General features: G+C 42.4%; 1 protein-coding gene across 4 annotated transcripts in view; it reads left to right on the top strand.

The window, feature by feature from the left end:
* The window catches only part of IFT80 (intraflagellar transport 80), a 125,754-nt gene that overhangs the window by 24,105 nt on the left and 80,093 nt on the right, over positions 1-21,556 (top strand). For all 4 annotated transcript variants that reach the window (XM_044292056.1, XM_044292054.1, XM_044292057.1 and 1 more), the window contains 4 exons: positions 2,244-2,312; positions 9,387-9,496; positions 10,553-10,642; positions 11,976-12,113. In XM_044292056.1, coding sequence (XP_044147991.1) covers positions 2,244-2,312; positions 9,387-9,496; positions 10,553-10,642; positions 11,976-12,113 — 407 coding nt within the window. The remainder of the gene's footprint in view (positions 1-2,243; positions 2,313-9,386; positions 9,497-10,552; positions 10,643-11,975; positions 12,114-21,556) is intronic.

Below are 21,556 nucleotides of genomic sequence, written 5' to 3'. Positions count from 1 at the left end.
AAAGATTTCAAGATTTGCTTCTAAACTTCTAAGGCTACTTTCACACCTGCGTTCGATCGGATCCGTTCTGAACGGATCCGCTCATATTAATGCAGACGGTGGCTCCGTTCAGAACGGATCCGTCTGCATTATAACTTAGAAAAATGTTCTAAGTGTGAAAGTAGCCTGAGCGGATCCGTTCAGACTTTACATTGAAAGTCAATGGGGGACGGATCCGCTTGAAGATTGAGCCATATGGTGTCATCTTCAAGCAGATCTGTCCCCATTGACTTACATTGTAAGTCGGAACGGATCCGCTCGCCTCCGCACGGCTAGGCGGACACCCGAACGCTGCTTGCAGCGTTCAGGTGTCCGCTCACTGAGCGGAGGCTGAGCGCTGGCAGGCGGATGCATTCTCAGTGGATCCGCCTCCACTGAGAATGCATTAGGGCCAGACGGCTGCGTTCAGGGCCGCTCGTGAGCCCCTTCAAACGGAGCTCACGAGCGGACACCTGAACGCAGGTGTGAAAGGAGCCTAAGTCTTCTAACGTCCCCAAAAAATAAAGTGGCATTCACAAAATGATCCAAACATGAAGTAGACATATGGGAAATGTAAAGTAATAACTATTTTTGGAGGTATTACTAACTATTATAAAAGGAGAGAAATTAACATTTGCAAATTTTTCCATAATTTTGGTAAATTTGGTATTTTTTTTTTATAATTTAAAAATGATTTTTTTTTTTCACTCAATTTTACCAGAGTCATGAAGTACAATATGTGACGAGAAAACAGTATCAGAATGGCCTGGATAAGTAAAAGCATTTTAAAGTTATCACCACATAAAGTGACACTGGTCAGATTTGCAAAAAATGGCTCTGTCAGGAAGTGTGAAATGGCCCGGATGTGAAGTGGTTAAATAACTCAGTGGCTATACAAAATTTTTAATTACATGCAAATACAAAAGTATTCAGATCCAGGTGCTGGTTTGAAAACTGTAGAATATTTTTCGTGGGACAACCCCTTTTAAGCAATTTTTCATTGATACCTTTTCCCTAATATTCCTCTTTTTTATTCTAATCCAAGTCCCCAATATGTTTGGGCTGTTGCTTAGTAACAGATGCTGCTGTCAGTAGGTGACACCACTGGATATTCACACTCCTGTGGAAATCTTGTGGTGTCACTCTGTTGGCAATGTATGCGGTATGGCCATTTGTCACTAGTGCTGAAATATTTTAAAGAAAGCGATTTACTTTTTCTTGACAAACAATCATTTTTTTTTTTTATGTATGAATGACTCCTTTTCATGAACAATACTTTTATTGGTGAGCACTTTAGGGGAGATTTATCAAGACCAGCGTCTGGTACACCAATTTTGATTTTCCCTATGCTGCCGGAGGATTCACTAAATTTTATGGTGAGACGCAGACCTCATCATCATAAGTTTGGCGCATCTGACAGTCCATGTACCTAGACATAAATTTGCATCCGTTCATAGCTGCCGTGTATTTCACTCTTCATATATGCCAAAAAAAGTATCGTAAAAGAAGATAAATGTGTGGGAACTCTGTCCACGCCCCCTCTCCACCATCACCACACCTTGCTTTTGGAAAGAAACTTACAAGCACCACTTGCGACTAAATTTTGTTGCAGTGAATAACCCCCCAGACATGTGAAGGGGCGCATACTTATCTGCTTCCCAGCGCTGCCTCCCTGCACCTTCACTCCATGGTCTCAGCAACACTGCCGGGCTTCCTGGATGTAACCTTTCTTTGATGCTGCTGCAGCCTTTTGCTGGCCGCAGCAGTGAACTGCTCCCCTTGCTGCAATGTCAGACAGGAAGTTTACATTCAGAGATCCCAGTGGAGTAGCCGAGGCCATTAAGTGAAAGAGCTGATTTAAGGTGAACTTAGTAACAGCAAATACTTTCCACCAATGATTTTGCTGCATATCTGCATCCATGGCAAACTCAGCATAAGGTAAATGCAGAGTTTTTCCCAAATTACAGCTTTTGCAAAAAATCTGTGGCAATGCTGTAATGGACATGCTGCAGAAAATGCTACTTGTAGCCCTCATTCTCATCTATTCTGCTGTAATTTTCGATGCAGAATCCACAACAGATTTGCCAAGTCGAATGTGGTCTTGTGGTGACAAGTGCAAGTAGAACCCGGCTACTCCTGCTGTGATTATTACTTAACTATAAATGATGTCTATATCCATCCAGTCAGGTACCACTAATCTTTTATGTGTTTCTGTATTGCTGCAGCTGGTGAAGATGGACATATAAAGATATGGTCTAAAACTGGAATGCTGAGATCCACATTGGCACAGAATGGTAAGCAATGCGTCACAATACACTCGCAACTGTTTCCATATAGCATTACATACCCGTCTTATTGCCCTGATCCAGCAGGCATACATATATATGTATATATATATATTATATTCCCCATATCTTTTTTTGGTACGTTGCCTATTGCATTTTAATAAATATTGTATTTTTTCACTTTATAAGATGCACCAGCCTATAAGATGCACCTAGGTTTTAGGAAAACAATAAGAAAAAAATCAGATCAGCAATCAGACCCCCAATGTTAATCAGACCTCCACTCACAGCCCCAGTCCGACCCCCAATGTTAATAAGACCCTCAGCTCAGACCCCAATGTGAATGACCCCCAATCAGACCTCAGATGAGACCCCCATGCCTTAGATTAGCTCCCAGCATCAGAGCAAAAAAAAAAAAAAAATGCCACGGGCTCCCAGGTTCCAGCTCTCTCTTCTTCCTGCTGTCGGCTGTGCTGTTACCCCGAAGTGCACAGCACAGCGGATGGCAGAGGACCAGGAAGCAGTGAGTACAGAGCCTTCACCGCTTCCTGGTCCTCTGGTACTAATGAGTGCTTCCATAATAGAAGTGCTTATTAGTATGCGCCCCATAAGACGCAGCAACATTTCCCCCCCATTTTGGGGCGAAAAATATGGTGTATAATCACTGATTATTATGTTGTATGATAATAATCCTGAATCGGTAACATCCTGGCAGGATGTTTACATTCATAACTTCCTGTTTTCATCAGCTTCCTGCTGGGTTTTCTAGCCAACAGCCAGCATTATTTTATCTGCAATGTTTCTCAGGGCTTGCTCTGCCTAGCCAGCATAGAGAGGGTAGGTGTAGGGGGTGCGACTACTGCAGAGAGAACAGTGTATTAAGCAGTCCGATAACAAATGAATATAAAAGTAGTAAAAACATACATTATCATAAATATGGTCAGATTATCCCCATAATTTCAGAAAAGGTCTAAGGTGGGCTCATAACTATGTACAACCCCTATTCCCTTAAAAAGTTGAGAGGCTTTGTAAAATGTAAATAAATGTAAAAAAACAAAAAAACTGAATGCAGTAATGCATTAAGGCAAATCTCATAGACCCATATTTTATTCATAATAAAATCTAGAGCACATATCAGATGTTAAAAGTAAGACATTTTACCAGTTCATTTAAAAAAATTAACTAATTTAGAACTTGATCTAGAACGCATCTCAATAAAGTTGGTATGTGGCAACGATGGGCTGGAAAAGTAAGTGGTTCTAATGAAAAACAGCTGGAGGAGCAACTTGAAACTAAGTGGCAGGGCTGGGTATAAAAGGAGCATGTTAGAGAGTCCGAGTCTCCCAGAAGCAAAGATGGGCAGAGGTTCAGCAATCTGCGAAAAACTGCATCTAAAAATTGTGGAACAATTTCAGATAAATGTTCCTCAACATAAAATTAAATAATATCATCAACATAATATCATCAAAAGATTCAGAGACTCTGGAGAAATCCGTGTACAAAAGGGACAAAGCCATTGGCCAATATCGAATGCTCAGGCAGCATGGCATTAAAAACAGGCTTCAGTCTGTACTGGAATGGGCTCTGGAACACTTCCAGAAATCATTTTCTGTGAACCCAGTTCACTGTGCAATCCACAAATGCAAGTTAAAGCTGTATCGTGCAAAGAAGAAGCCATATGTCAACCCGCTTCAGAAACTTTCTGGGCCAAAGCTTGTTTAAAATGGACTGAAACGAAATTGAAAACTCTTCTGTGGTCAGATGAATCAAAATGTACAAAAATTTTGGGAAACCATGGACGCCGTGTGCTGCAGACTCAAGAGAAGAGGGACCATCCAGCTTATCAGCGCATGGTTTAAAAGCCAGCATCTCTAATGGTATGTGGTTGTATTAGTGCCTATGGCATGAGCAGCTTACACATGTGGAAAGGCACTATCAATGCTGAACAGTATATAGAACAACATAGGCTCCCATCTAGAAAACGTCTCTTTCAGGGAAGGACTTGTATATTTCAGCAAGACAATTGTAATACTCATACTGCATCTATCACAACAGCATGGCTTCTCGGAAGAGGAGTCCGGGTGCTGAACTGGCTTGCCTGCAGTCCAGTCCTTTCACCAGTAGAAACATTTGGTACATCATGAAATGAAAAATCTGGCAAAGAAGACCCAGGATTGTTCAGCAGCTAGAATCCTACATCAGGCAAGAGTGGGGCAACTTTCCCAAAACTCTAGCTATTGGTATCCTCCATTCCCATACATTTGCATAGTGTTGTTAATAGAAGGGGGGTGGTGCTACACAATGGAAGACATGGCCCGAGCCCAACTTTTTGAGATGCATTGCTGCCATCAAGATCTAAATGAGTTAATTTTTTTTTCATGAAATGGTAAAAGGTCTCATTCTGAACATCTGATATGTTTTCTATGATCTACTGTGAATAAAATATGGGTCGATGAGATTTGCAAATCACTGCATTATGTTTTACTTACGTTGATTTACATTTTACACAGCGTGTCAACTTTTTGGGAATTGGGGTCATGCAGGGACACTCTTCAAAAAGCTGTGGATCCCAGTAGTAGGACCTGCGGCCATCAGGCATTTATGGTATAATCTGTTAATGTTCTATAAATGCAGGATGGCAGTTAGGCTGGGTTTACACATTCAGGTTTTTTGAGGCAGTTTTTGAAGACCAAGCCAGGAACAGAGATCATAACTAGTGCACACATAAAGAAAAGGCAGAGTCTTCTCCTCTTTTGGAAACCATTCCTGACTTTGGCTTCAAAAACTGCAGCACAAAACTCGAACATGTCAACCCAGCCCGACCCTTTAACTCAGAACGACTTAGGAACTGCTGGATCCGCTAGGATTACCTATGATTGCTGCAATGTCGCACTTGGCCACCTGTCTGCTTATGGTGAACAAGCTTGTTAAAACAAGGAAAGAAAGGGGGTTCAGTTACGATGTCCCTCAATAGGCCGAGTCTCTCTAAATATTAATCCTTAACAGTTTGTGGTCCCAAGTGCCTGAAATACCCTAATTATTAAGGTGTTGAATAGAATTAGAAAGCGTGACCCGTTTAAAAAAAAAAAAACGAGCATTGAGTTAGGAGCAATAGACTTTCAAATATAAAGTCCTGGTTTATTGTTTGCAGCTCTCCGGGCAGTGGGAGATGCGTTATGAAGCATAATCCGTCCAGCTAATACAATTCCCTTATGTATATTCACATGTGAATGAGGACGGAGATCTCCCAGTATTTTATTAATGCTTTTCCTCCACTGATTTAATGATGATTGTCCCCACACACTGGGCTGCTTTTAGAAAGAAGCGTCCTCTTCTGTAACAAGTTGTTTTTTTCTTCCTGAGCCGTCGGTGGGGAGAATGGCAGCGTTTGTCCCTCCCTCCAGGCCAGTCTCTAGAAGTCTTGGCTGAGCCAGCTGAGCACTTTGTTTAAACAGCAGCGTTAATTGTGGGGCCGCTGTCATCTAATAGTGGAGGGGTTTTGTTCAAGAAGAAATGACAAAGAGCAGGCTTCATACCCGCGCCCAATACAGAGCCGAGCACATGCATCCATCCGCCGGCACTGTTTCATGCGCCGCTGTATGAATTTACCAAAGGTCACTTAAACTAGTATTATTCTGCTAAGGCCGCCATCAAGCAGCGACTAAAAAAAAGTGGGCTGCACGCTTCCTAGACCTAGATATAACTTGCAACATTCGGGCTGTTAATACGAAAAGGGTAGTCTGGTTCAGAAAGCATCTTTTAAAATACCCCATCAGTGGCGTTTTCCGGGAGTTCCATATTGATGGCCTGTGCTCAGGATAGGTCATCAATATCTGATCATTGGGGGTCCGACTCAACACACCTCCACTGATCACCTTTTTGAAGAGGCAGCAGCGCTCCTGTAAGTACCTCCTAGGCCAGTGATGTTACATTCATAGATCACGTGGCCCAAGTACTATACAATGTATGGTGCTTTTACGAGGCCACACCACTCGTCGGAGTGGCGTCTTCAAACAGGTCACTGTTGGGGGTGCTGGATGTCCTACACCCAGGTACTGATGACTTATCCTGACGATAGGCCCTCAATATTGAATTCCCAGAAAATCCCCCATGCCATGATTAATGTAAAAAAAATTAAAATCACACATCATATAGTACATATTGCAACCGATCTCTGCTTCGGATGTGCCCGAGGATACTCCTAATCCCCAAATGTACGCACTGTAAAGTGCATTTAGTTGTTTTTCAGACAAACCTGTCCAACGTCTCACAGTAGTATACATATAACCACATTTGTTTCATATGGCCGAAGTGCAGAATAGGAATCAATATCCTTCCATAATTAGGTATTAAAGGGGTGGGCCACTTTCTGGGAACTGTTGATCAATGTCTTCTTAAGATGACTATATGGCTCTTAATAATAGTTGATATTCAGCACCAGTTTCTACATTTCATAAAGTATTCTCCCTTGTTGGTCAAGTCTTTTGTGCTGTCCATACCGAGGTTCTGTCCATAAAATGGCTGCTGATGGAGAGTCATGTGACCAGGCAAATGACTCAGTCTCCTCCATCCAAACACAGTACACCTGCACTAAACTCTCTATATTGCAAGTGCAGATGGCAGATGTGGAGAAGGCTGAGTGATTTGTCCGATGTTATTCCTGCCTGGTCACATGACCCTCCATCAGCGGCCATCTTATGGACAGATCTCCTGTGTGGACAGCACAAAAGATTTGCCGAACAAAGGGACGTGACGTATGAAATATAGAAAACTCCACATTAGTAAGTGTCATATAGTCATCTTGCCTACATACTGGTCAAAAGTAGCCATAAAAGGGCCAATCCCTTTAATTCATGACGAAGAGCTTGTTAATTGCGGGGTGGAAAGGTAGCCTGTTCAAGTGCAGAGTTGTAACATTTCAGGGATCACGACCCTCTTACTCAAGCATTAATCATATAGTACATGACAATACCTTTATAACAAAGCTAGGACCATCCCTGTCCTGCACATGGGTCCATAGATCTCCACATTCACTGCTCCAATTGCTCTGCTAAATTCCCTTCAGCCTGGCAGCTCAGGGAGTGTGTCCCTTCTGCTGCACTCTCTCCCTGTAACTGCCCCAGCTTCTAACAGAACACATGGCTGTTGGCAGTTGAAGATTTAAACTGAGCATGTTCGACCAGCTCAGTGAGACGGACAAAAAAAATAAGGAAAAGAACAAACAGCAGGTGGCGCTGTACAGATACATTTTATTGAATAGCTCACTGGCTATACAACATTTTTAATTAAATGTAATTACAAAAGTATTCAGATACGGGTGATGTGTCAAAATTGTAGAATTTGTTTTGTGACACAACTGCTTTGAAGGAATTTTTACTGTAGTTAAAGGGGTGTTCCCAGTTAAAAAAGTAATGACCTATACACGGAGTCGGACCCCTACCAATGTAGAGAATAACGGGTAACAATGCTGGTATATTATATTTAGCCAATGTTACATCCTAGAAACCCACTTTAAGGCATATTGCACACGACCATATGGCTTTTTCAGTATTTTGCGATCCGCAAAAAATACAGATGACATTGTGTGCATTCCGTTTTTTGCGGAACGGAACATCTGGCCCCTAATAGAACAGTACTATTCTTGTCCTTTATGCGGACAATAATAGGACATTTTCTATCTTTGAACGGAAATGGAATGCATACGGAGTACATTCAGTTTTTTTTGCGGACCCATTAAAATGAATGGTAAACTGAACGTAAACGGGGAAAAAAAAACGTTCGTGTGCATGAGGCCTAAGTTGGCAGCCTGTGAAGTCAGATTTTTTTTTTTTAAATACTTTTTATGTACATTTTATGAAGATACAGAAAAATTGACATAAATACTGTATACAAAATGAACATATCGAAACAATGTTGGCTTTTTTTGTCTAAAATATTTTATTGAGCTTTCAGCTTCCATACAAGATTAAAGTTCAATATACAGGATATATATTTAAAAAAAAACAAAAAAAAAAACGGCAGGTTTGCCAATCTTGGCTAGCGGTTATACAGCGTAAACTCAAGGTGCACCAAATTTATCAAAGTGGCCCATACAGGATGATACATTTGGTGCATCTTCAGACACTTGTCTTACTTTACACAGACTACAGGTTGCCAATTTTGGCACATGTTGGTGCATCTTTCAACACTCTCTTTTCCCTTGAAGCCACTCTTCTTATCCTCAAAAACACAACCCCATATAGCGAGTCGCAAACATGTCTAAAAAAACGTACTAAATGTGGTGCCACGTACGCCATGCTGAAATAAAGCCAGAGTTCTGGTGCTTTTAGCTTAGCAAATCTTACCTTTCTTTGTACTGTAAGGGTCCATTCATGCATCCTTAACTGTTTTGCGGTCCACAAATTGCAGATCCGCAAAACACGGACTTGTGCGTTTCGCATTTTGCGGCCCGCGCATGGCCAACTCTATAATAGAAATGCCTTTTTTTTTGTCCATGGATGCGGACAAGAATAGGACATGTTCTATATTTTTGCTCTGAAAATGAATCCTGCAATTTTGTGGAACGGATGCGGACCCATTTTGCGGAAATGTGAATGGACCCCTATAAGGGATTCTGTCACCAGTTTTGTGGTTTCCTAGTGTTAGGGCAGCATAAACTAGTGACAGATGCCCTTAGCCAAGCGCTTGGTCTCTTATTTGAATTGACCAAGCCATTTTGCTACAGTCTGTACTGACCAGCTCCACAGCTCACCCTGATATTCATGAGCTCTCGGCTATCCCGCCACTGATTGCAGTAAGTAAAGGGATGTCAATCAGGTGGGCGAGAAGAGCCAGGACCTCATGAATATAAGGACTCACAGATTCTAGCAAAATGGGTGGGTCAATTCAAGTAACTGACCCCATATTTTGCAATGGGTATCTGTCAACTAAATTAGGGCACCATGAAACTGGTCACACCATTATAATGAACCTTCCTAAAAAATGGCAATAAATATCATGGAACAGCCTTTGCTATAAGGGAATGAGATGCGAAGTTCATTCTACATCTAGATTAATTGTAATAATTGCATTTTATTCATGTAGGTTTGCCTGTTTACTCTGTTGCCTGGGGTCCTGATTCTGAGAAAGTGCTCTATCCTCTAGGAAAACAGCTGATCATTAAACCACTGCAGCCCAGTTCCAAAGTATTGCAGGTATCAAGTAACATTCCTGTATAGCCTAACTACTTTACTACTTTAGACACCTCTTCTTGACACTGTTATATTTTATAATATATATTATACTTCTAATTAGTTTTCCAACTTATGAATTTGATGATAGAGATGGTTTCATACAGATATAATGTATTTAATGAGTGGAGGAAATGAAGAATTGCTCTATGATTGCCTCCAACTGTTGTGCTTTTAAATAATGGAGGTAGCACCTGTCAAAGAGTAAACTCTTCTCAAGACCCCTGTCATAGGGAGCCAAATCCAAGGCCATATATAATCATAAAATATGACCACAAGAACGTACAGACTTCCTCCAGATTACTTGGTCATGAAATAATGCTAAGACCTAGACACAGCCCTCTAGACATACCAAAACCTCCTGTCACAGAAAAATGCTGAAATATTTTCGTGGTATTTAAAGTTTTCCATCATTGTAAACCGCGTATATATTTTAATAACAGATGTAACTTGTGTGGAGTCATGGTGGTATGACACGGCATACAGGTGGTCCACAGAAAGCTTGGGTCTGGAGCTGTCCTACAGCCACCAGCTGTTTCCCGATAACTAAGACAAGATATCTAGGTTGTTGAGAACAGCTGGGAAATACTTGAGTATCTTCAGACTTTTGGGCTGAACTTTAAGAAGCAGGAAGAGGCTCATGGTTCCAGCTGTTTGAGGGGGAAGGTCCCTTTTTATGACTACAGCAAACAGTCGTCCAGTAAGGCACTGCAAAAGCAAAGTATTGCACCATGTCCATTGGAATTGATGGTTGAGTTTTGAATGCCTTTGGGTTCCCAAAGCCATGAGAGACCCAGTCCATCATCACCGCCAATATGAAGCAGACAACCTCTACAAAATCTGCGTAGTTACCACGTTCTAGCATGAGACGATCTTGAAGCTGCTGCTAAACCTTTTTTTTTATATTACTGTGTTGCGATCTGGCCTGGATGATGTAAAACACTTAGAGGTCTTCAGGTCTTTGAACTGGACTTGGTTTTTATCACTTGGTGGTCACAATTTCTCATTTGTTTTTAAAAGTGGAAAGCTCATGATGGAGTCATTTTAAAGGTTGACTGGAATCCTGTGAATGACCTGATCTTATCTGCCGGGGAGGACTGTAAATATAAGGTGAGTTATCATCCACATTTTAGCTATTATTCCATTGTCTTCTATCGTCTTTGTCCCCGAAAGCTCAGGACCTTTTTATAGTCATTATTTTTATAAAGCCGTGTCGAGATCATTTCGTTATGTAGGTGAATATTTTTAAAAATCTCAACAAGTAAACGTATTAAATATATTAAATTGTACAAGTCTTTTTGTTGTCTTTACTGTATCTACATATCAAAAGTACGGTCACAGGTTCCAGTTTTATTCAGTTGTAATAGTGACTTTTGTGATTTTTCACATAGGGCAGATATGCTATGAGATTTTTGTTCGAACTTTGTGAGCATTAATGAGTTGTTGGCCGAACCCACAGACAACGTGTTGAGGCGACGGTCTAATGTGTGTGAGGAGCTCCCGACTCTCCCTCACAGAGAGAAGGATCGGGCAAAGTGCATTTTTTCCCCCTATCCTTTTAGTCCCCTGGGAGATAAGCCGCCACCAGAAGTGTCTGACTGTCTCCCTGCCAGACACTTGGGCTAGCTGAATGTTCATGGGGAAAATGGAAGGGAATCTGGAGGGATAGTTCTCAGCCAAATGATCGTTCGCTGACAACTATTAACTCTGTATGGTTGTCTTTCATGGGGGTTTCTGCCTTTTTTTTTTTTTTTTTTTTTTTTTATACTGATGACCTATTCTCTGGACACCCAAAGGAGCAGGTGTTTGAGGAGACTGCGGCGCTTTGGCGAGTACTGCTGCCTACTTACAGCTTACTAAACTGCGTCAGATTTTATCACAATGGCTGATGCAGGGGGATAAATCTGGTGCACTATTAAGCTATCTAATATAACTTTACACCTTCTTGTTGACCTGGTTTACGACCATTAAAATGGTCCATATTTAAGCCATTGCTAAGACATGTATCGTTGTCTGATGCAAAAGTGTCTGAAAGTGTCTAAAACACTTACTAAATGTGTTGCAGGTCATGTATACCAGTTATTTATTTTTTTGCTGCAGATTGCACTAGAATTGTGGTGCATTTAGATTAGGAAATCTTTCTCCCATTGTGTGTGTGTTATATTATTTCCTAGTTTGCATAATTATTTCCCTAAATACATGAATTCAGGTTGCATTGGGGCGCCTGCGATCTGTAATGGGAAGTGGAATATGCAGTTGATTTTTGCTGTTTAGTGGGCTTGTGCCGGATGAGCCCTACCTGCTGCCCTCCAGATACCTCCAGTATGCCTGGACAGCCTACAGCTATTAGGGCATTCCTGGAGTTGTAGTTTTGCAACAGCTGGAGGGCCGCAGGTTGAGCATCCCTGATCTGGAATGTCATTAGTCTCTGTTCTTCCTATAGGTTTGGGACAGCTACGGCCGTGCCTTATTCAGCTCGCCATCTCATGAATACCCTATAACCTCTGTTTCCTGGGCACCGGATGGAGAATTGTTCGCTGTGGGTTCTTTCCATACTCTGCGCCTGTGTGATAAAACTGGGGTAAGTAAGAATTAAGTAAATTCATAGCCCAGCTAAAGCTTCACACTATGTATTGCTACTTTGACCTGGATGTCTGTTAAATTGTGCTGTAAATGGTGAGGATTTATAAGGAAAATAGGGACTGTGATGATATTGGTTATTGCACTACCTAATGTAGGACCGATCAGCTTCTTACGGGTGCATCTGGTAAGTACAGTGGAACTAAATCGGAAAAGGTTTGATGCAAAGTATATTACTGTTTTGGAGACCAAAAAAAACTTTAAAAATTGACATTTCATTTCCAAGGGCTAAGATGTGATTGGCCACAGTATGTTAAGCAGACTTCATGCAGTAGGAACAGGGGTTGCAGCTGCAGCCAGCACCCAAGGGGAAAGGGGACTCGGGCTATTGTGCTTCCTTCTTGTTCTGACTCCACGCAGCTGGCCTCCCGGGGATTCTTCATTGTGCATTTCTGATTATTTGTCGCCCCTGGTGATATCATTGTCTTTGAGAGAGATGCTAATAAAAATATTAGCAGGATCCCCATGAGCAGATTATTTTGGTGACTCCTGCCATAAGACCTTCAGGTAACTCCTGTTATGGGGGTGGCAGCGGAGGCAAAGTTCTGTGATTAGGATCCAGTCTCGTCACTGTCTTGCAGGCAGTCAAACCAAACATGAAGACCACTGAAAAAGGAAGGTAGTGTGTGTGTGTGTGTGTGTGTGTGTGTGTGTTTTGCACATCTTGACTAGTGCTGCTGCATTTTTGTGTGTGTATGTATGTATGTATGTGTGTGTGTGTGTGTATGTGTATATATATATATATATATATATATATATATTTTATAGGATCGATAAAGAGTTGGCTTAGAGGAGTAGATGGATGCAAAGTAAAAATGCACAATAACCTTTACAACAAGAAATGTATGGGTTACACGTGTAATTTATTAGCAAATGCAACATTTCCATTCAGCAAATAATAGTCATGTGTAACTACCAGACTATAAAGTGTGACGTATTCTAGAAAAAGGAGCTGTTCCGAGAGCTATCATCAGGTATTTCAATTTCCTGTGACCGCCCTTCTTCGCTATCCAAATTGCCTGCTTGTAAAGGGAGCAGTTTGTGGAAAACGATGTTTATTGGGTAACTGCTGATCCTCAATTGCAGTTACCTAATTTCGGGTTTCGACTGCCTGCACACATTGCATATTACACAGGGATTTTTGTGCAGCAGATTTACAGTGTAAGGTTTCATCCACACCTAAAGACATTGCTGTGGACTTTCCATCCGTATTTGTGAACAGATATACCGTACAAGACCAGCAAAGTGAATTCAATATGTAGCAATCGTTGGAAGAACTGCTGATTTGATGCATAATTCAGCGTGGACATACCTCAGTACGGTACCAGCTAAGTAGATGGCATTTTCCAAATCTCATCTACACGGTGCAGAAGATTTTGACATCCACAGACTGTCGGTTGATTGTGCAGATTTCCATTCTGTATTTCACACTCTGCAGAGCAAACGGTGAAATCCGGGGCAAATCCGTGACCGTATCCGCATGTAACATGAGCACATTTGGCTTCGCTTAATTGCAACAATGCAGAGAAATGCGTGGAGAATCCACATGAAATGCGTTGTCGGATGTATGTGTCCTACAAGTGTACGGATATCAAAGATCGGCTGCAGCTGTTTAAGTATTTAAGCTGCAGTGCAGTCAGTGAGTTGTGTCTTAAAGGGGTTATCCACCGTTATATCAGAGTGGCCGACCCGTGTTGGTAATCATACTTACCAGGTCCCGCCGCTGCGTTTTGGTCTCTATCACTCGCCGGCTGGCTCTTCATCTCCCTGGTCTGCTGATATCAACATCTTCTTGAGGTGGGGGCACGTGACTGCTGCAGCCAGTCTCTGGCTACAGCAGTGACCTAGCGTCACTTGGCCATTCACATTATCAGAGGCTCTATTTGGAGTTGTGCCTGATTTGACGGGAAGAATAGCACAACATGCAGTAAAGCAACGTACACCATAACTCAACACCAATGGACCACCACGTGGTCTGTCGGCTTCCACTGGCATCCTTCATATGACTGATCCAGCACTATGTCATGGCTTCCATTTATCATGGGTACCATGATGGTAGTGTGAACACAGCCCAACCCACATATTTTAGAGGTACTTTCCTTCCTCAATCGGTATGATGAGAGAAGTGGTTGATGCTGGGTGGACACAGCTCTCTGAGCCAGTCCGATGTCTCATCCCCTCCATGCCATTTCACTGTATCACGAAATAAAACTGCAGCCGCATCCCCCTCTTTTCTATCTACCATTTACTGTGTTGCATGAGATGTATTTCTGCATGAATGAGAAGGTTTCCAAACCTTTACAGATAGCCTTTCCCATAATACAATATATTACAGATTTTCACAAGTAATACTGATTTTCACAAGTAATACTGTTAGGAACTTTTTAATATGGCCCTAATGTGAAGGGAAAGATAGCAAGGCGAGCGCCAACATTCCCCTAGAGATGAGGGCAGATTTTGCAAGTGGTCTTTTATATAGTACAACACTTTAATGTTTTACTCAGCATTTTTCTTTTCTACATTTTTGACTTCAGCTTTGTATTTTTCGTCATTTTCTCACTACGAATACAATTCTTTGTTGTCGCACTGACGATGTTTTTCCTAAAAGGCGTTATTTATACAGGCAGATCATTAAATGTTTTTGTTTTAAAGTTGTCAAAGCCTCTTATCGATGGCTTTTAAGTATCTTCTATCCAGATTGCTGCCGAAATCATCTAGAACAGGACAATCGAGCTGATGACTGTGATCTATGAATATTATGCCGTCACATCATATTTTTACCTTGGAGACGCATGAAAACTGTCCAGTGTGCCTGGAAACTCCGCACTGGGGCGGCTGTTGTTTCACCTTTATTGAAGCTGTTTGCCACATGGCAGCTTGAGACGGTGACTGTGGGGTGAACAGCTTAGCAACGGTCAGCTCTACCTTTGTTAGGAAGCAGCTGGGGATTGGGCTGGAGAACAGTGCAGCAACAGATGACCTCATCCGCAGTAAGTTGTGGATACAATTAGGACTATCCCTTAGGATGTGACCTTGCCACAGCTCTGTCACATCCAAAATAGGCACCAGATTTGTATGTTCGGGTAAGCCGGCAAGCATATTCCCCTTGTTCTGGACAAGCAGTAAGAGTTTTTTATTTATTCTAATACACACAGAAGATCTGCAGTATAAGTTTGCTATGGTCCCCCAGGCTTCAGTTCTAGCCGCCATCTGAGGCTTCGACAGCACAGTGTCTTCTATAAAGGAGGGAGGCTCCTAAGGAGAAGTGCAAAAAAGATTTATTTCCTTTTAATCACAATGGCTTCAACAAGGTTTTTTTTTTTTTCCTTTATAAGAGACAGTAAGGCTAAATGCACACGATCAGGATTGCATTGCATACATTGCATTTTATGAGAATTTGAAATTCTGATGTACACAGTGCAGATTTTTTTTTTTTTCCGTGCGGATTTTGACCTGCGCTGGGGATTTTAAAATCCACAGCATGTCAATTTAATTTATTTTTCCTGACCTGATTATCGTTGGAATATGCACTCATTGTCTGATAGGTGTGGGTCCCACCTACACCGAGAATGGAGCCCCGAAAGTTGTGGAGAGCGCACAGCTGCCCTCCATTCATTTTTATACGGCCCCATAGAGAAGAATGGGAGCGGTGGCCACGCAAGTGCGGTGCGCTCACATTCACTACTATGGAGAGCGGTTGGTGGTGGCCCGACTTGGAGAAACCCAGGGTCCTCTGGACACCACCTTCCCCCTCCATTCTCGGTGTAGGTGCAGCTCCCAGAGGTGGGACAAGCACCTATCGGACAATGGGAGCATATCCTAGCGATATGCCCCCATTGTCTGAGATGGGAATACCCTTTTAATTCTTTTAGAAATGGCTGGAGTGGAGGCGTGATTTCCCAACCAGCCACTCCACTTATTTCAGGGGGCTCAACGGTGTACGCTTTCCCTGTTCTTGTGATTGGTGGGTGTCCCAGCGGTAGGACCTCCACCGATCTTATAGTTGTCCCCTATCCTGTGGACAGGGGATAACTTAATGTAACCGGAATACCTCTTTACAGCTAGGTTTCCACAGTCGGGGTTTGTTGTACTGTTTTTGAAGGAGTGGTTGAGAAGAGGTGAAGGCTCACTCAGTCTGTCCTCTGTTAATTAACTTACTGGGTTTGGCTTCAAAATTTGTACAAAAAAACACCCTGAACATGGAAACGCAGCTTTAGGCCTCTTTCCGATGAGCGATGGGGAACTCATCTGTTCTGTCAATGAAAAACTTTTTATTTTCCTCCATTTTGCTTCAGTTTTCTATGTATGTTTTGAGCTCTTGCGATTCTTCTATCCAATGTCATCAATTTTCATGTGTTTTTCTATGGGCATGAAAAAAAATAGAAGAATAACCCACAGAGTGCCCTAGCCGCCGATTAGTGAAAAACAGGTTTTACACGGATGCCATGCGTGTGCTTATTTTTATTTTTTTATCACTGACCAATTGACTTGATTGGATCAGTCCTAAGTGAAAAATGGATGAAGATAGAACATGCTGCGATTTTCTCTAAACAGACAGATGTTCAATGAAAAATGATGCTCATGTGCATATACTTATGGAAGTGGGTCGGTGTTCAGTCCGGGTGCCGTCTGTTGTAAAAAATAGACCACATCTGGACCGTAACATCACCTGTGTGAAATAAACCGCATTTGCGGATCCGCAATACATGGGCACCATTCCGCAAATATGAAGATGCGGAATGGTGTTGAACATAAGCACGGAACCCTACGGAAGCACTAAGGAGTGCTTCCGTGGGATTTCGTCCCGTACTTCCATTCCGCAAAAAGATAGGACATGTTCTATCTTTTTTGCGGAACAGCCGGATTGCGGACCCATTAAAGTGAATGGGTCCGCGATCTGCTGCAGCAATTTGCGGGCCGCAGCATGGCCACGGGGCGCACACATTCATGTGCAAGAGGCCTAAGGGTTTAGCTGAAAACTCTATTATGAAAAAAATGTTTTTCCTATTTTAAATTTCATAGTTTTTTTCCAGCTTAGCATTTGCATATATTGTTATCAGCAATAGTCTGCAGAGGTCAGTTTGTTACTAATGATGTCTTTGTCAGGCAAGCTTTGTCATTACTACTATTGCAGGCGAGGGGATGTGCCGAAATCATGCAGAAACTGATAATTTGTTAGTGTTCTGCTCCCTCTGCTGGACAGATGTCTCAGTGAAGAACCCACAGACAAATCGGAGAGCTTCGATGCTGTGAAATGTAATGCATTATACAGGAGATATAGAGTATTTTCTTTAAAGAGGAGTCATGTAAATTTTTATTGGATCCCGACCTCGATGTTCACATAGAGAGAGAGAGATATATATATATATATATATATATATATATATATAAAGCTAATATTTGCACCAACACAGTCCCTTCTGCTTGTAATGTAGGGTCCAAGTACACCATATTAGATGAACAGACGATGTACACCGAATCCTTATTGGCCCGTATGCCACAGTATTTTCCCCCCTTCTAGGGGACTAACATAATTTTGGTTCATTGTGGATTATTTTTTTTTTAAACACTGACCCACTAAGGTGTCCGCACCTAGAATCTGTCTAAAAAGTGGCACAAATTGGCCCAATTTTATGCAATTAGGGATTTTATACTGCCAAGGGGGTCGGGACTTAGTATGAAGAGGGCAAAGCTTCATGGGAAAGGGGTGTAGCCCCTTACATCAAAATTGCACCACAACATCTGGCATAGAATTTAGTTTCAAAGTAAGCCAACCAGTAGCTGGTACAGAGTCCGAGTAAAGTGTCCATCCCGAGCCTCTGATAAATGTGGTGCAGGTCTAGACAGCTTAAGGTTCCGCCATCTTTAGGATTAGTGAATCTGGGCCCCTGTCTCTGTACCTCTTTATGACAGAGGAGTACAGCACGGATCCTATAAAATGTTCCCTACTTCCCGAAGTAGGGCAGGGATTTCCTTGTTTGTCATTTCACTGAAGAATGGTCCAGCTTCTCCTCAGCCTTGATCATCTGATAACAGGGAGCAGTAGGTTACATTTAGCTGCACAGAAAATTTACATTTATCTACATCAGTTTCCTTTTTCTTTGCAAATGACTATAGCTTCCTATATAGAAGCAGGAGAACTGCCATTTAACACTATTTCAGGGGTATTCCAGTTGTAGCAAGTCAGTTCCTATCCTGTTATCCCCTATCCAATTAGATTGGTAGGGTGCCTATCTAGGGCCATATTTGCTGCTCATGCTGCCCTAGGCAATAAGCCTGAATATGATCCCATTCACACTCGCCAGTTATCGTTGTGATTCGCTAGTTTCTGAGCAATCTAGTGATAATTGGACAGTGTTAATAAAGGAGAAGGTCTATGTTCTTTATGAATTATCATAAGTCAATAACGCCACAATATCATGACTGGATAATACCACCATACCCTGAATTAACACCACAGTACTGTTACTGGATAAAACCATAACTGGATAACAATACCTCTGACGTAGGCATAGTGGCATATGTCACTTTAAAGGTTCCCAATGTAAAACACACAAAAAAGTATACTATGTGCTGTATACCATTGTATGGAATAGCCTAGTCAACTATTTACACTGTATACTGGACCAATGGAGCCAAAAGGACACTTTTCGGCCTCTGTTGGGTGAATGGGGTCACATGAATATAATTGGTGTGTGCAGGGATTTTTCCTGGTTATACATCAAATATGGGTTCTGAATGTGATGTAAGCAGAACCCAAGAGTAAGAAGAGGCCCTCTAAGGGGGGGAATATCATTAATAAAATATAACTTTTAATTCAAAATGCAGCTAAAAACACACCACTCAGATGCATAATCATAACAAACAAACAAAGGGGTCCAAGCCTGGTACCCCAGTACTGGTAGAGAAGTGAATAAACCTGCACCACCTGATGAAGGTGCGAGCAGTCTTACCAGACCAAAGAAAGCCACTGGACAGAAACGTGCCACGTCGGGAGGTTTTAAGCAATCAAAACTGGCCACATTTATTATTTTTTCAGACTAGGGATCAGGTCCTGGTTAGGGACAGGTATCCGGACGGGGTCACCCCTATCGGGGCGGGTGCTCTGTGTAGATAGGGAGAATGAAACTAGCCCCCTTCCCCTCGTATAGGGTTATATAGGGCACAGGTCTACATTGCTTGCACAAACGCCACCCCCACTGAGTGACCTCGCATCCGGCCTACATTTGATATACTTGGACAAACCCTCCAGGAAATCCGTGCTGATCCCAGTAGCTTTCTTTGGTCTGGTAAGACTGCTCGCACCTTCATCAGGTGGTGCAGGTTTATTCACTTCTCTACCAGTACTGGGGTACCAGGCTTGGACCCCTTTGTTTGTTTGTTATGATTATGCATCTTAGTAGTGTGTTTTTAGCTGAATTTTGAATTAAAAGTTATATTTTATTAATGATATTCCCCCCTTAGAGGGCCTCTTCTTGCTGATTGATATTGGAATATCGGTGAAGCCCACACAAATTTGGAGCTTCGATTGTACTGTATTTCTGCAGAACCCAAGAGTCCCTAATACAGCTGGCTTCACAAGAGCAGCTTCCAAAATGTGGTCTTAAAGAAAAAAAAGGCTGTAGCAAGACAGTGTGCAGGGGTTCCAGGAGATGTCGTGAATAGCACATCATTGGGGATATTTACATGAAAGAATTTGGGAATGTGGAGAAAACGGAGAGTTCTGATCTGCAAGGGAGGATGGAGGGATAGTGCTCGTGAATGAGGGGCATAGGAGGAGACTGCAGGGACAGAGCACAAGGAGAGCTCCTCTACACTGGAGAGAGGCCAAACCTGAGCTGCAGAAGTTAGACACAGATGCCCATTACTGGAGGCTTGGATCGGACAACTGGAGGCTGCTGGCAGACACTGGCAGCAGGGGGTTCTATCTGCTGCCAACTAAGCAGCACAGTCCGCACCGATGCGACTGCTGCTCCACCAGTTATTCCTCACTGCAGCGAAGAAGGAGGCGCACTGCTTGTCTTGGTCCCACTCGGTCATTCTCTACAATGCAGTACCTCCATGCAACCCCCCTCCATCTAAAAAAATGTGTGATTTTATTAGCAAGTCTGACAAAGTTGAAGAGTGTTGGATGTTGTAAAGAACAAACAGTGTGCAATCTTTAATATTAGCAGCTGGCACTGCCCCCTGCAAAAGGTTGCCCTAGGCACTTTACCTCCTGTGCTTAGTGGTAAATTTGGACCTGGTCCTACCACTGTGATCCCCACCAATAACGAGAATAGAGTAGAAGCCTGCAAGGTCTTCCAAAATGAACAGAGCTGCATTGATTTCTATGGGACTGCTAGAGATAACAGAGCAGAGCGCTCAGCTATTTCCAAAGCTCCCATAGAGATAAATGGTGTGGCGGTGCGCATGCATAACCTGGTACTCTATTCACTTCAAGGGTCCCGGGGCGTAGGGGGGTCACCATTCTCGTGGTCAGTGGGGGTCCCAATGGTACGATTCCCCCACCACCACCACCAATCTAATACATGGGTCCTATCCCTGTAAATTACTATGAACATAATGAATTGGCACTGAAAGATCCAAATATCCAAAGATACAAAGTTCTCAAAATTACTTGTATACACGTAGGATTATGGGTCACATTTATCAAAATTGCCTATGATGACCAATCACGTTGAAGCTTTAATTTTACAGCAGCAGGTTAAGAGAGGAAAGCTAAGCTTTGATTGATCATATGGACATCAAGGACAGGTAGTCTGTGTAATTTATTCTTCAGCGATATTTTATGTGCTTTTTATGTATATATAAGAAAAAGAAACAATAAAAGAAATAGATCAGGTATGTAGAAGTTATATAACGGGTTGGCAACCTTTTTTCTATAGAGTGGCAATAAAAAAAATCTAAGTTGAAGGTTTTAGTGTGCCATGCAACATGGGAAAGTCGTATAACATAAACCGTATGCGACAAACCCAATCATACACTTACTGACAGTGGTGGGGGAGTGAGGACTACTGGCTGACAGTAAGTAAACGGTTGGTAGAGGGTTCCCCTATATACTGGTGCCCATACACTAGTTACCCTCCCACATTAATAACAGTCAGAACTCCCCCCCGCCCCCAATGCACAAATCGCATCCATATCTCACCCCTGAAATAGAGTAATCACATTTTAGGCTTACTATCCCCACCTCCAAAGTAGTTAGAAAGCTTGGTGCCCATCATCCCCCCAGCAATCACATGCAGGCTCACCATCATGTTCCCCACACCCAAATTAGCCAGGAACTGGTTTCCCATTGTCCTCTCACCCCCTGCACATCACATGCAGGTTCACCATTCTTTCTGACCCCCTGGTATATAACAATAAGGGACTCAACTTCAA

This window comes from Bufo gargarizans, chromosome 4 (genome assembly GCF_014858855.1).
Source record: "Bufo gargarizans isolate SCDJY-AF-19 chromosome 4, ASM1485885v1, whole genome shotgun sequence".
NCBI classification, from domain to species: Eukaryota; Metazoa; Chordata; class Amphibia; order Anura; family Bufonidae; genus Bufo; species Bufo gargarizans.
The sequence above is the reverse complement of the archived record's forward strand: the minus strand, read 5'-3'. Positions and strand labels throughout refer to the sequence as shown.